Source organism: Malus sylvestris, chromosome 12 (genome assembly GCF_916048215.2).
Source record: "Malus sylvestris chromosome 12, drMalSylv7.2, whole genome shotgun sequence".
In the NCBI taxonomy this organism is placed as follows: Eukaryota; Viridiplantae; Streptophyta; class Magnoliopsida; order Rosales; family Rosaceae; genus Malus; species Malus sylvestris.
The window spans coordinates 31,736,811-31,751,263 of NC_062271.1; the positions used below are offsets into that span (position 1 = coordinate 31,736,811).

Genomic DNA, 14,453 nt, shown 5'->3' on the forward strand with positions numbered 1-14,453 from the left:
AAACCCATGTACAGCTGATGGGAAGAGCAAAAAAATATTAAAAAAATATGATTAAGACCGGGCCACATGGTTTTTGGCACAAGAAACAATAAAAATTTATATCTTCTTAATTTTTGAAACCCATGTATAGCTGGTGGGAAGACCAAAAAAATATTTAAAAATGTGATACACAGTGAATTTAACAGAAGGAAGCTGGAAAAGTTGGGGGAACCGGGGCCTCTCTTACCACGTGTTGGTCATCGTGAGGTTTGATATGTGCGCTTATTTGATTTGAGGAAACGCTCATGTCCCAATTTTGGGGCTTTCATGTGCGACTTTGCAAGCTCTTTGTGTTCAAGGTGTGTATATAAAATTTACTTTTTCTTTTGGGCTTTTTGTTGAACAAAATTTAAATTTTTTTGGGGTGGTCTTCGGTTTGGCTCTATGATTTGCTTTTCTTTTCATTTCAGGAAACGTTTGTCTTTGTTTTTTGGAAATTTTGTATGTGTTTGCAAACCATTTGTGCATCAGGTATATAATTTCAATTTTTTTTTCGTGGATTATGTGTGGTTCTCTGATGTGTTTTGATTTTTGATTTCAGAAAAAGTTAAGGATACGATCAAACGTTTACTGGTGAGTTTTCTATTTTTCTGATTGTGTGTGATTTAATTTTTTTTCAAGCTTTGGGTGTACTTTTCTGATTTGCTTTGATTTTTAGTTTGCAGCAAAAGTTGTTGGTCAAATTTCCAGTTTTTCATTGCGGCTTTGCAAGCTCTTTATCATCAAGGTATAGAATTTTTAAAGAGAGTATATGTATGAATTTAGGTACCAAGGCAAAAAATTGGTTGCTGACAATGCGATAGGGTAGAGGTTTGCTTAGAGACTGAAATTTAAAAGATAGAGATCGCTTTGTTTAAATATTTTTGAAAACAAGAGTGTTGTAAAATGATAAGAGAAAGAGATTTTCTTAACTGATCAAATTGTTATCATGACTAGCTTTTGCTTCTTTTGGGTTAATAAATGTTAGATGCATTTAGGTTTTTGCGTTGTGAATTTTTAATTTTCTGTTTAATTTGGATTTTCGTGTTTTGTATTTTGAATTCGTATCCTAAATTGAAAATGAATTAGGATAAATGAATGCTACATAAACTGATGACCATGATAGAGCAAAAAATATATTGAGTCTTTTTTTTTATAGTCTTTTTATGAGAATTCTTACAAAAAAATCTAAAAAAATGTGAGTTAAACCCGGTGTGTCACGATAAGTCTTTCTTTTATTCCAGAAAAAGATAAAATAATGATAAAAAAAAATTGGTGGCAGGACAAAAGAATATTAAAAAAATATGATAAAACAACTTATGGCAGGAAAAATTGATGGCAGGACAAAAAAATATTAAAAAATGTGATAAAGCAACTGATGGTAAGGGAATAAAAATCTTGAAAAATGTGAGTTAAACCCGGCGTGACACGACAAGTCTTTCGTAAGGCAAAAGAAAAAATTAAAAAGGCTTAATCGGATAAATGGTTCCCGTGGTCATAAGGTATTCGGATGATAGCCCCTGTGGTAAAAAAATTCGGATTTAAACCCCTGTGGTCACAGTCTATTAGGATTTAAACCCCTGTGATTTAAGTCTGTTAGGATTTATGCCCTTCTGTCATTCCTCCATTAGGTTTAGGTTGGCAAAATTAGATAAATGGTTCCTGTGGTCTTAAGGTATTCGGAAGATAGTCCTTGTGTTAAAAAAAATTCGGATTTAAACCCCTGTGGTCTAAGTTTGTTAGGATTTATGCCCGAAACTAGAGGTTTCGTCATTTTTCCGCTAAGTTTACAGGTGGAGTAGAGTTTCTCTGAGGAGACGCGACAGAACGAGGTGGAACTAATAAATCACATAATTCATTAAAATTTAAGATCTAATAAATCAAATAATTCAAAATGCCTTTATAAAATTAACGAGTTTTTGACTACCGAATATCTAACCGATTAATTAATTCTTTATAACATATTCTATTTTTCTTTGACAAATAAGACAGTAATCGTTGGCGTTTTCCCAAAATTTTACGTAAACCTCTCTGAGATAAATAGTTTTTTTGTATAATTGTAAATGTGAAGTAAGTATTCGTATCCTATCGGTGAAACTAACTATTTGAAATTCAACAGATCCTCTGTTTTCGTCTTTTTCTTCTTGTGAAATAACTGACATGAATGAATTTTTTTACCATAAACTGAAATCTTCTCTCCCCCCCTCTTTTTATTGTAAGATATTTTTTATTGATAGATACTCAGAGAAACTCTGCTCCACCTGTAAGCCTAAAGAAGGAATGACAGAACCTCTAATTTCAGGCATAAATCCTAATAGACTTAGACCACAAGAGTTTAAATCCGAAATTTTTCTACCACAGGGGCTATCTTCCGAATTCCTTATGTCCACGGGGATCATTTATCCGATTTGGCCAACCTAAACTTAATGGAGGAATGACAGAAGGGCATAAATCCTAACAGACTTAGACCACAGGGGTTTAAATCCTAACAGACTGTGACCACAGGGGTTTAAATCCGATTTTTTTTACCACAGGGCTATCATCCGAATACCTTATGACCACGGGGATCATTTATCCGATTAGGCAATTAAAAAATACAAGCTAAACTTAACGTGGCAAGATTCTTTTAGTTCAGAAAAAGATAAAATAATAATAAAAAAAAATTGGTTGGCAGGACAAAAAAAATCTTGAAAAATGTGATAAAGCAACGTATGTTTGTAAGCTCTTTCTCTTTTATTTCTCTTTTCTTTTCTACACGTTTGCTGTCTTATTTCCCTTTCTCCTCTTTTTCTTTCATTTTTAGCTTCTTTTTTTTTTTTTTTTTTTTTTTTTTCTGATGATCAATATTGTTTTTTCTGCAGTTACTGCTTTAACCAAAAAACTTTTGCTAATGTGTTAAAGGATGTTGGCATGTGTTATCCAAAAAAAAAAAGTATTGATTTCACATTTTTTTGTGTGTAAATAGTTGATCCTAACATGAATTTTCCGTTCTTTTTATGTATATAAACAATGGTCTCTTTAGGATCATTGTCAAGGGGGAATACTAGATTAACCATTTTTGTGTACTGATGATAAGGCATTTGATAAATGTATTTTCTGTAAATTATATCAACTTACACAACTTTGTAAAAATATTTGTTCCATTTTATGTTTAGTATTTATAACTCTTTGCATATTTATATGTTAAAAACATAATCTATAGTTATATTTTCGCTCCCGCAACAACGTGCGGGCAAAATTTACTAGTTGAAACTAAAACCCAAATTTTTGTATGACATTGTGACATTTTAAAGATGATTTATGAAGTTACAATTACCCCCAAACTTAGTGCAAACTATAACTTTATAAAAACCCTCCAGCAACTCAGCAATGTTTGTCGTTGTCACAGAACAGTATATAGTAAGTAAACCCTCCAGGAAGAGTTGTTACCAGAAGAGATAAAAGAAAACCCACCCTACTAAGTTTTACTTAAATCACAATAGAAGAAAAGGTGCAAACTTTCGGATTCCATGCCTATAAACCTCACAAGGCAATGCACAGAATAAAGCTACCTCAATTTGTTACCTTAATCATATTTTGGTCTCTCAAGTTTTCAAAGTTTTTGTCTGCCTCTCTGGGTAGTGATTTCTGGGTAAGCTTAGCTCCTTCTTCTTCTCTCTCTCTCTCTCCCTCCCTCTCTCTCTCCTTATAAAATCCTCCCCATTAATTATTTGATCTTCTTTATATAAATACTTTGAATGTTTTATTTGCTCTGTTCTGTGTTCATATCAATTCGAAGCTATGTTTTTGCTCTACACATTGAATGTCAATATTTATGCAAGCATTTTATTTTTGCCTGTATAAATTTTCTTTTAGGAACAACTTCCGGTGTTAAAATGGCTTACGTCCCACCCCACAAGCGGCATTTAAAGGAAACCGAGAGGCCGTTGCTGACGCCGGAGCTGTTTGCTCCCCAGTTCAAGAAAAACTTAAATGTCAAGCCATCAGAGTTTGATGTTGAAACAAGTTCAAAGTCATTTCTTTATGCAAACCATGCTCTATCGAGATTTTACACCGTTGGTTTGGATGACCAGAACCAGTTTCCGTCTACAGTTAAGCTTGAGCCCATTTCCTTGGACTCTACCTACTGGAATAATGAAGAAAACCTCTAGCTTTGGTAAACTCTTGCCTAGATAATGGTAAGTAGTAGTTTAACATATGGTTAATATAGTTAATCGAATTATATATATGAATATTTTTAAATTAATTTTTCTTTCTTGGTTTATAGAATGGAAATTGCCAAAGAGTCCTTGGGTATCTATAGCAGAAATTGCCCTTGATGACCTATTTTCTGCATATAAAAATGCAAGGAATCAAATGGAGTGTGGAGAGCATGAAGAATTTCAACTGAATTTGGTTGCTAAAGTGGGAAAATTTCTGTTTCATAGGTTTGGTTTTCTTCTTAGATAATTCATCTTTTTGCCATGCATATACTAACTTAAATACGAAAGTATTGAAGATTGTAAAAACCCACATTAGAAAACTGACAGAGTTAAATACCACATATATTGAATGGATGTGCTAATAATTGCATGGAAGCCTTTTGTATAAAATCTCAAACGTCAAGGGAAACTTTGACCGAAAGCATGTATACGTGATATCCCTAAGTGGTACTTGAAAGCGTGCTATATTATCTTCAAAGATTAATTTGGTTTGTTTCTTCGCAACTGTCAGGACCCCTTCGATGAACCTGGAATCTATAAGGGAAGGTTTGGATACTGAAACCTTGATAAAATTGAAGAAGTCTTTTTATGCAAACGTTCCGTTGTCGTATAAGGAAAACATTGTAAAGGAAGTTGTCCCTAAGATTTGTGTTGAGCTCAAAGGGAAGAACGAGTTATACTATGTAAAGGTATATTTGTTTTGTTATATTCACGTCAACTAGCTAAATTCATACTTTCACAGATATCCAAAGTGTTTGAATATATTAAATCTCTCTCCTTTGTTCCTTGTTCTTGTATAGTTGTCTGACTCTAGACGACCAAAATCAATCATCACTTGCAAATGCAGTGTAGCAAAAGAACATGGAAAACTACAACTATGCAAGGCAAGTTTTTAAATTCATAAAATATGGATGTGTAGTTTACTTATTGCAAAATCACGCACTGTTATGTGTTTTATTTTTTCGTTTAGTGAGACTTGCATCAAATGGCCATTTTCTTTTAGATGGAGCTGGATCCACTGCGTTACATGGTCACGAACATACCATGCCTTAATAAAAATTTGGACCTCAGACTCATGCTATGCACGAAGAAGATCGTAACAGCTTTCGCTGTAAGTTGCTATACCTGGAACACCATTGAGAATTTTTATTTTATTCTTCGTTGATTAAAATTGTTGGTGTATCCAGGATGATGAGATGCAATACATTAGGGATGTAATTAGTTCGGCGATTCTGGATTCAAATGTGAAGGGAGGGAGGGTTGAGATGGCCACTAGGGAAAGCGTTTTCTGGAGGCCGGTATAATGTCGTTGGAATTTGGCATACATTTACCACTACTTATGAAAATCCATCTCTGAAACTAAAGTTAAGGCATGCGAATCGCTTCGATTTTACAACCTCAGCTGGTGAAACTGGTTGGGAGGTTAGGCTGTTTCTGAAAATGCTCGTTTCAAAGTTACACGTAAGTCTTGTATTTTTCTCTCACAACCAAGCATCTATCATGTAATGTACCAAGAAAAGATCTATCATGTAACATACGTTGATCTTATTCTTTCGATTTTTCAGGAGGAGAATGTTGAAGTCGGCTTGATTTCTGATATGCTGCAGGAGAATGTGAAGTTGATATGGGACAACTTCTTATGCTGTGAACCTTTTCTAACATGAAATGGAACTGCACGTTGTAAACTTCTCTATTGGAACAATGATTTAACACATGGTTCGTTGTAAACCCCGGTATTTTTTGGCACTCGGTTCCTTCATCTTAAGTCATGTTTAGTTTACTTTTTAGATCGGAACTCTTACTCGAGCTGATGGCGAGATCTTTTCTGTTGTTGGAGTGATTGTTTGTGGAGTGATTTGCTTTGCTCAATTATGATTTTGTCATTACACTGTGGGATGATGGTTATGAATTTGTGATTTCAGAATGTTTAGTTTTACTTATGTATTACGAGAAATGATAAGGAGACTATCTCAAAAGTGAGGCTCTCAATGGACTCTCCGCTACCTCATGCTTTTGACACAATTCTTGTGCCAACATTACAAAATATTGTGCAAAAAATGCGAGGTGATAAAGTGTCCATGGAGACTCCAACTTTGAGAAAGTCTCCTTAGTATTTCTCTTACAAGGAAAGTTGAGATTTTAGTATAAAATCAATTGATAGTAGGGAAAAACCCGATTCATTATAAGCTTATGCAAAGTTCGTTAACCTTATGATGGGAGACAATCCTTGATAAGAAAGATGTAACTACTAGATACCTAGATTTCTAGTCATACGTGAATTGAATAATAATCTAAATGTTTAATTTAAGCATTTAATTAAACCATTATCCCTTATATGAGGTCTCTAGTTGATTTTTTTAACCTTGACGGTACAAGGAATACTTATTAATAAGAAAATTAAAGTTACACTTAGATAAGAGGAACAAAAACCTTATCCTCGTAACACAAAAAACGAGGAAGGAATCAAAACTTGACCCCTCCTAAATCTTGAAGAAAATGAATACAAGAAAATAGGGTTTCTAATGACCAAAACCCCTCAAACAAAACTTAAAAGTCATTGCAACCGACAATCTACAAATTATATTCCGAAAAAGATTACTCCGAGTTGAATTATTCTCTCTAATAGTTTCTCTTGTATTAAAAAAAATTATAATTGTACCTCATTTGTCAAGAATTTCCGATTCAAATGATTAAAGATGTTTACTATGTGTGCACAATCCTCCCTTCACAAAGCATGTGAACTGGGGACCATATGGACCTACAAAACGTCGATAAAAGTTAAACATAGTAATGGGAAAAAACAATTTCACTATCAAAAACTTCTTTTTTATTTTTTTACTTTATAAAAACCATCCAGCAAGGTTTGTCACAGAACCGTGTACAGAGAAATCTCTGATGAGTCTATTTTATTTATATATTTTATCCTAATTTTAGTATGCTTTGATATTACTTTGGTGAAATTTTGATACTTTGATTCATATTTTTAAAGTAAAACATGCGACTTCTTCTTGAGCAAAAAGTGATGAAGGGGATGAATTTTGGAGTGATTCCAATTGAAGGATGTTCGTGAGTCCTCAGATTGGTCGTGTCAAAGTTTCAGATTTTCCTAACAAGCAGTTAATTTATGGCAATGAAATAAAGGAGTAGTGTGCGAAGCTGTCAAAATGACGTTTTGGTCTTATTTGGGCTTTTTGGCATCCAAGATGGTGTCTTTTGTTATTGGACTCTTATGGAGAAATGTTCAGAACATCTTACGCTTTAAAATAAGCTATCTTGGTCTGTTTTGGAGGTGTTTAAGGCCTAGAATGTGGTTGTTTTGGAGATAAGTTCATAACATCTCAAGCTTTAAAATAAGCTATATTGGGCATGTTTTGAAGGTGTTTTAGGCCTAGAACGTGGCTGTTTTGTGGCTAGGCTGATTTCCCATTATTGTTTAGAATTATATTTCCTAGTTTCTTTTTACTTATTATGTTTCTTAGTTTTTAGAAGACCTTTTATGAGAATGATTTTATTTGCTAGTAATATAAATAAGGCTTATTACACCATATGGAGGCATTACTTTGGAGAATTTGGCTTAGAGAGCTTTTGACTATTTGAGTTTATTTAGAAGGTGTTTTCTATTCATGTTTTTAAAAATATTTTTCTTTATGATGTGCGTAATTAGTCTCTTTTGTTAGGGCGAGGCCACGAGTCTTAACAAGAATATGTAATTTCTTTTCAATTTGTTTATGATTTATACATACAGATTTTGTATTATTGTGTTTGAAACTATCTAATTGTTTTGATGCTTGATCACCATTAGGATATTTAGAAAATGAATTTGATGCAATTTTGGTCGGATGACTGTTCCTGAAATTGATGAAGGCTTCTTACGGTTAATAATTGTAATTTCACTTAGGATGAATACTGTGTTTTAAGGGTTCATTGTTTTTCAAAAGGTTTTCATAAAGCTTAAAAGAGTCTTAAATGTTTAGATTTGATCTGAATACCATGAACGGATTGCATGTTTGAAATACGTTCTATATTGGAGGTCCAAGTATAGCATACTTTAAAAAAACCTAACCCTTCAAAATATTTTTAATTGGTTGAGAGAACTATATAAAATTGTTAAGGTGACAATGAAATTATAGTTCTTTTACAAACTACAACTTTATTTTCAAAATCCGTTTTCTTTTGTTTCCTTACTTTGCTGATTTATTTAATTATTTAATTAAAAATCGTTTTTATTATTTTAAATTTCAAAATCAATTTTTTTTCAAACTTAATTTTAAATAGGTAATTAAGAATTAGCTAAATACAAATGATTTAATCAATCTATATAGAAACCGATTTTATTTGAACCGTTTATATTATAATTATTTTAGTATCTTGTCCTTTTGCAAATATTTTTAAATATTTTTTTTGAAAAAATCCTATCAACCTCCACCAAGTTGTCTTGTCACTAGAAAAAGAAAAAAGAAAAAGTTGAAGGAGTTGAAGAAAAGGTGCAAACCTTCGAATTCCATGTCTACAAAACCTGCAATGCACATGGTAAAGCTACTACAATTTCTTATCTTAAATCTTTTTTTGGTCTCCCAGTTTTCAACTTTCTATCTGCCTCTCTGGGTACTGATTTCTGGGTAGGTTCTTCTTCTTCTTCTTCTTCTTCTCTCTCTCTCTACTTATCAAATTCTCCCCATTAATTATTTGATCGTCTTTATATATTTACTTTGAGTGTTTTATCTGCTCTGTTGTGTGTTCATATCAATCCGAAGCTATATATTTTGCTCCAAGAAAGTGATCAAAATAATTACCCAGTTGATCAATTTATCAGGAAAGCACCCTACCTACCATGATCACATTCTCGGAGAAGGATCCTCTCCGGATCTCTCTCGGGGGATCCATGGGGGTCGTTTAATCTTGGCCCTTCACGGAAATCGTGCGGTCACAATTAATTATTCTTTTTTTCTACGCAAGCCCACGTAATCCTTCTGCCTTTGTCTGAGCACCCGCCCCACCTCCGCACCGCCGCACCGCCATCTTCTTCATCTTCCATTTTTGCCTCCAGATCCTTCAATTCTCTTATTCCCAACCATTTTGGGTAAAATACAAAACTACAAACCATGTTTTTATTATTTTTTTGAAGTCTAGGACAAACCGAGCAGCAATCCGAACGCCGTGGTGGTGTTGGCTGTATTCGCTGGGTCTGGCGGCTCTGCACCTACATCGCCTCCGACGACGGCGACACCTGCGCGTCCGCCAACCCCGACGAGTTCGAACCCATCCCTCGCATCTGCCGCCTAATCCCCATGTTTTCCCTTTACCTTTGCCTTCTGTCGTTGACTTTAACATTAAACTTTGAAACACTAAACCTCCTAAAGTAATTGAATGAAAAAGTAGAGAATTTTAGAAAATTTGCGGGTCGGAGGAAGAAGGAAGAAGGAAGAAGGAAGAAAGAAGCAGTGAGGGAGGTGAGTGCCTCGTTTGGCGTGAAAGATGACAAAAAAAAATAAAATTAGTTTTTGACCGTTCGATTTACGTAGACGATCTGGATTGAAGGATCCCCACGGATCCTCAGAGAGAGATTCGGAGATGATCTTGGTCCACTTTATCAGGCGAACCATTTTTGTAATTGTTCCAAATTCGAATGAAAGGTTTCAACTTTCTTCATTTTCCTCAGCAACCAGATAAACCAATAAGAACACTTGTTGCTGCATAAATATGACTACTCTGTTTTTGGGTTGCCCTCACTTTGATCCTTCGTTTTTATAGGCATAAGTGCTAGTTCTACAATGGCTTACGTTCCACCACACAGGCGGCACTCGAAGGGACCGGAGAGGCCATTGCTCAAACCAGAGCTGCTTGCTCCTCAATCCAAGAAAAACTTAAATGTTAAGCCATATAATAAGTCTATTGTGGATTGGACGGAAAATATAGTTTATGCAGACCATTCTACACATCGATGGTGCGCCATCCCTTTGGATGACGAGAACCAGTTTCCATCTTCTGTTAATCTTGAGCCTGTTACCTTGGAGTCTGCTGTGCTGAATTTTGGAGAAAATCATCTAGCTTTGATCAATACTGGTCTAGATAATGGTTAGAACTTCAATAATTCTTTTTGTGCATGTATTTTATAAGTTGTTACTTGGGTTATGGATTTGTTTGGCTGATACTTGATAGAAGGCGGTGAGGTGGAGTGGAACTTGCCAAGGAGCCCTTGGGAATATATAACAGAAAATGTGCTGGAAGACTTGCTTTCGGCATTTAAACACGTGAGGAATGAAATGAAGTCTGCAAGGCCCAAAGAAGTAAGTCCAACTTTGGTTGCCAGAGTGGGGAAAGTACTCTTTCGCAGGTTAGATTTCCTCCTCATCTAATTCACTGGTTAGCTTTCGAGCCTTTTGTGCCATTCATTAACTTGATTATGTCATGTGATTATTCATTAATTTGTTCTTTTAGTTGCCTCAGGATACTGGTTAAAGTAGAACAAAAAATGGTTATACCATGATAAAAGGTCATATTTTGGCATTTTAGCTTAGAAGATACGGTGCCAAGTTTGACGGTGAAGTAGGATTATAAAATTCTGCCCTTGTTTTTGATACTTGATACAGATATTTTGGTATTGCTGCTTAATCACTGTCAATCATCTCATATTTCACGTTAGTTTTGTAACAACGGAAAAGAATCTTGTACTACTCCTTAGTTGTACATGAGCAGATGAAAGACAATCTTTTGTTGAAATCTTTGTACGAGTTAACATGGAATCTATCAGAAAAAAAAATTGTTTACTGAAGCCTTGAAACAATGGAGGAAATCATTTTGCACAAACATCCCCGTTTCATTTAAGGAAAAGATTTTGAAGGAAGTTGTCTCGAAAGTTGTAGTTGATTTCGAAGAGGAGAAACATATACCAAGTAAAGCTATTCAGCCTATTGTTCTTTTAGTTGATCGTTTCATGCGATTATCCTTTTTACCTTTATATTGTTCTCTTATCTGCCTCAGAATACTGGTTGAAGTAGAACAAAATAATAGTATATTCTATGATAAAAGGTTACATTTGGCATTTTAGTTTAGAAGGTAGGATGCCAAGTTGAACAGTGAAGGACTCTAAAACTCTGCCTTTGTTTTTCGATACTTGATCAATATTATTTTGGTATCGATGCTTAATTACTGTCGATAATGATATTTCATATAATTTGTACACAAACAGATGTATACATAGCAATTTTTGTTGAAATCTTTGAATCAGGAGCCCTTCAATTAACATGGAATCCATCAGAAAAAATTATGGTACTGAAATCTTGCAACAATGGAGGCGATTATTTTACATAAACACTCCTGTTTCATATAAGGGAAAGATTGTGAACGAAGTTGTCCCGAAAATTGGAGTTGATTTCGAAGAGGAGGAAGATACATACGAATTACAGGTATTTCTTTTAGACACGTCAACTTACTGAGTTCTGAGTTCATGTGTTCCAGAATTCTGACTGTAGCTATTGAATTGCTCATTCATTTTATTCTTGTATAGTTGTCTGATTCTACGAGTCCAGAGTCCACTCTCTTCTGCAGATGTCGGGTAATGAAAGAACATGGAAAGCTACAACTCTGTGAGGCAAGTTTTCCAATTCATGCCAACTAAATTTGATGAAACCGTATATGTTGCATCAATATCACAATTGAGTTGCCACAATATTGATTAGATAACTTGGATATAATATTATGCAGCAAAAATATGGGTATTGTATAATAAAACTCAATGTTTCAACCACTGAATGTGATTAAGTTCTCCAATTTTTGGAATAATTTGTGAGGAGCCTTTCCAGATCATTAATATTTTCCGGACTCTTCCCTCTCTTAATTTTTCCTGTTGCTTGGCTTAGGGTTTGTATCCTGAGATTTACATCGAAATGTCAACTTTCTTTCAGATCAAATTGAAACCAGTGCGTAACATGGTAATGGACATTTCATGCACTACTAAGAATCTGGACCTGAGACTAATGCTGTGCACGGAGAAACTCGTAACTGATCTGACTGTAAGCTGCTTTGCCCCGTCCTTTATAAATTTACATTTCTAATCCTTGTTTCAGCAAAGATATTAATTTTGACCTATATTTATCTTCAAGCCACAATCAAAACAAAGAATGTAACGTTTTCTAGAAATGTAACAGGACGATATGGGTTAACCGTACTGGATCCCTGGCTGAACTTATGCTTCTTAGAATGAAGTTTCGTGATCATATTAATTGTTGCCATTTCAGAATGATGAGATGCAAAGCATCACGGATCTGATTAATTCTGCGATTCTAGATCCAGATTTGAAGGGTGGATTGAGGTGGCCCCCGGGGAAGGAGTCTTCTGGAGATAAATACACAGTTGTTAGGGTTTGTCACGGAATGGGTAGTACGTATAGAAATTCATCACTGGGACTTAAAGTAAAACACTACGATCGATTTGATTTGAGAACCTTAACTGGGGAAGCTTCCTGGGGAATAAGTCTGATGCTGGAAAACGTCGTGTCAAAGTTACAGGTAAAGGCTGCCTATTCTCTTGGACATTTTTTTTAGTTCATATGCTGAAATAAAAGATTAGTTTGAGAAAGTTTGTCGTGCGCTGAAATCTCCTGTTCTTTTAATTTTCAGGAAGAGAATGTTGAAGCCAGCACAATTTCTGAGATACTCAAGGGAGATATGCAGTTGATATGGGATAACTTCTTGAGCTTTGAACGTTTTCTAACATGAAATTGCATGTTGTAAATCAGTGATAACGTTCTGTGCGATGTGTATATATCTGTCTACCTCCTTTGTTTTATGTTCAACTTTCGGCATCGTTTGATGAATAATTAGTAACTGTTTTTGTATTTCTTGCAATTCTGTTTGTATCTGGCATCTTTGATGGTTAATGAAATTTTCTCGATTTTACATTCGATGACTACACTGCCAGTAAATGCTTCGGCTCACGTGTTTCTTACAACCAAGATGGTTAATGAACTTTTTGCAGTTTCTTTTAGCCTTGCGTCCCAACCCCACAAGCGGCGGTTAAAGGAAAAGGAAATTTTGTTACAAGATTCTGAACACACATTGATAATAGGTGGAGTATATATACTCTCTAGGTTCTATAGTAACTTCTAGTAACCTAATGCAAGGTTTTTTAACTTTTTGATGACGGATAATGCTCAACATCACACGTTAAAGATCCAAATGTTTATACATTAATTGTCCTTTGGTTTTTTAACTTTTCGATGGAGAAGATGAAGGATTTTTTCTTCGTATTGATTTGTTATTAGAGAAGAAGGGTTTTCTTTAATAATGAATCCCCATTTTTAAATTGGATTTTCATTCACGTAGCACAAATTTTGTGGGGCTGTGACGCTCACACGAGTAGATAATGGAGAAACTAACATAAATTGATACAGATGTATGACATTTGTATGAAATTGTTAGTCGTCTTAAAAAATTGAAAATTTTGAAAAATGTACCAAATTTGATTTGGACAAAAACTTGAGGAGACAAAATGAACCTTTTTTCTTACATTTTTCGTTGAGTTAGATAAATTTCAATCCCAAATTTCTGGCCCAATGAACTCCAAAAATGGCTTTTGAGTTGTAAAATGAGCATTTCAAAGCTAATTTTATTCTTTATTAAAACCCTCTGGTAAGAGTTATTTAATACTACATTTTAATAATATTTCTCTTTACTAGTAAGTGTAAGTGAAAGATTTTAAGTTTGATTTTCGTCAAATATGAATTTGAACCACATTATTATAGCAAACTCATTGTGAGGCTTAGCCATCTCCGTCTACGGTCTGGTGATATTCATCTTTACTTGTAAGTAAGAGGTATTAGTTCGAATCTCGTGGATGTCGAATTTGGTACCAAATTAGATTGCTCATTGTGTGGCTTATCCAAACTCCCTATTCTCTTAATTTAAAATATATCGTTATTTAAAAAAATGTAAATAATATCGTTTGTACAAACAAAAAAAAAAAAAAAAAACCTCTAGCAAAGTTAATTAGCAAAAAGAAAAAGAAAAGCCCTCCGTCGAGGTTTGTCACAAAAAAAACATATAACCCTCACCAAATTGTCTCTAAAACGAAAATGAAAAAGAAAAAAAGACCTCCAGCGAGTTGTCTTTAAAATGAAAAAGAAAAGGAAGAACCCCTCTAGCAAGTTGTAATCCTATATAATCAACGTGGAGCTTCAGTCATGATTCATTGGGTTGAGATAATTCAAGATAATTTTAATGAAAAGTTTTCGGT

At 34.4% G+C, this 14,453-nt stretch overlaps 2 protein-coding genes and 1 pseudogene across 5 annotated transcripts in view; all 3 read left to right on the top strand.

Moving 5' to 3' along the window:
- The first annotated feature begins 185 nt into the window (after positions 1–185).
- LOC126593976 (uncharacterized) lies at positions 186–6,144 on the top strand (annotated as a pseudogene).
- Positions 6,145–8,603: 2,459 nt separating this feature from the next.
- LOC126593981 (uncharacterized) overlaps positions 8,604–14,453 on the top strand; it is a 38,550-nt gene continuing 32,700 nt past the window's right edge. Inside the window, exon 1 of one of the 4 annotated variants that reach the window (XM_050260179.1) lies at positions 8,604–8,839. The gene's annotated coding sequence lies outside the window, so the exon portion shown is untranslated. The remainder of the gene's footprint in view (positions 8,840–14,453) is intronic. The other 3 variants (XM_050260175.1, XM_050260178.1, XM_050260180.1) reach the window with 3 other exon arrangements.
- On the top strand, positions 8,887–13,119 carry LOC126593977 (uncharacterized). The gene is made up of 8 exons (XM_050260167.1): positions 8,887–9,853; positions 9,972–10,295; positions 10,380–10,554; positions 11,449–11,626; positions 11,728–11,811; positions 12,125–12,232; positions 12,458–12,727; positions 12,839–13,119. The coding sequence occupies exons 1-8, from the start codon at positions 9,847–9,849 to the stop codon at positions 12,935–12,937; spliced, it is 1,245 nt and encodes a 414-aa protein (XP_050116124.1). The 5' UTR covers positions 8,887–9,846; the 3' UTR covers positions 12,938–13,119.

What these genes read in the sequence shown, in the direction of transcription:
- LOC126593977 (XM_050260167.1), top strand. An exon ending in AAGATACATACGAATTACAG is followed by an intron (nt 11,627 to 11,727) that starts GTATTTCTTTTA and finishes ATTCTTGTATAG; the next exon opens with TTGTCTGATTCTACGAGTCC. An exon ending in GAAAGCTACAACTCTGTGAG is followed by an intron (nt 11,812 to 12,124) that starts GCAAGTTTTCCA and finishes ACTTTCTTTCAG; the next exon opens with ATCAAATTGAAACCAGTGCG.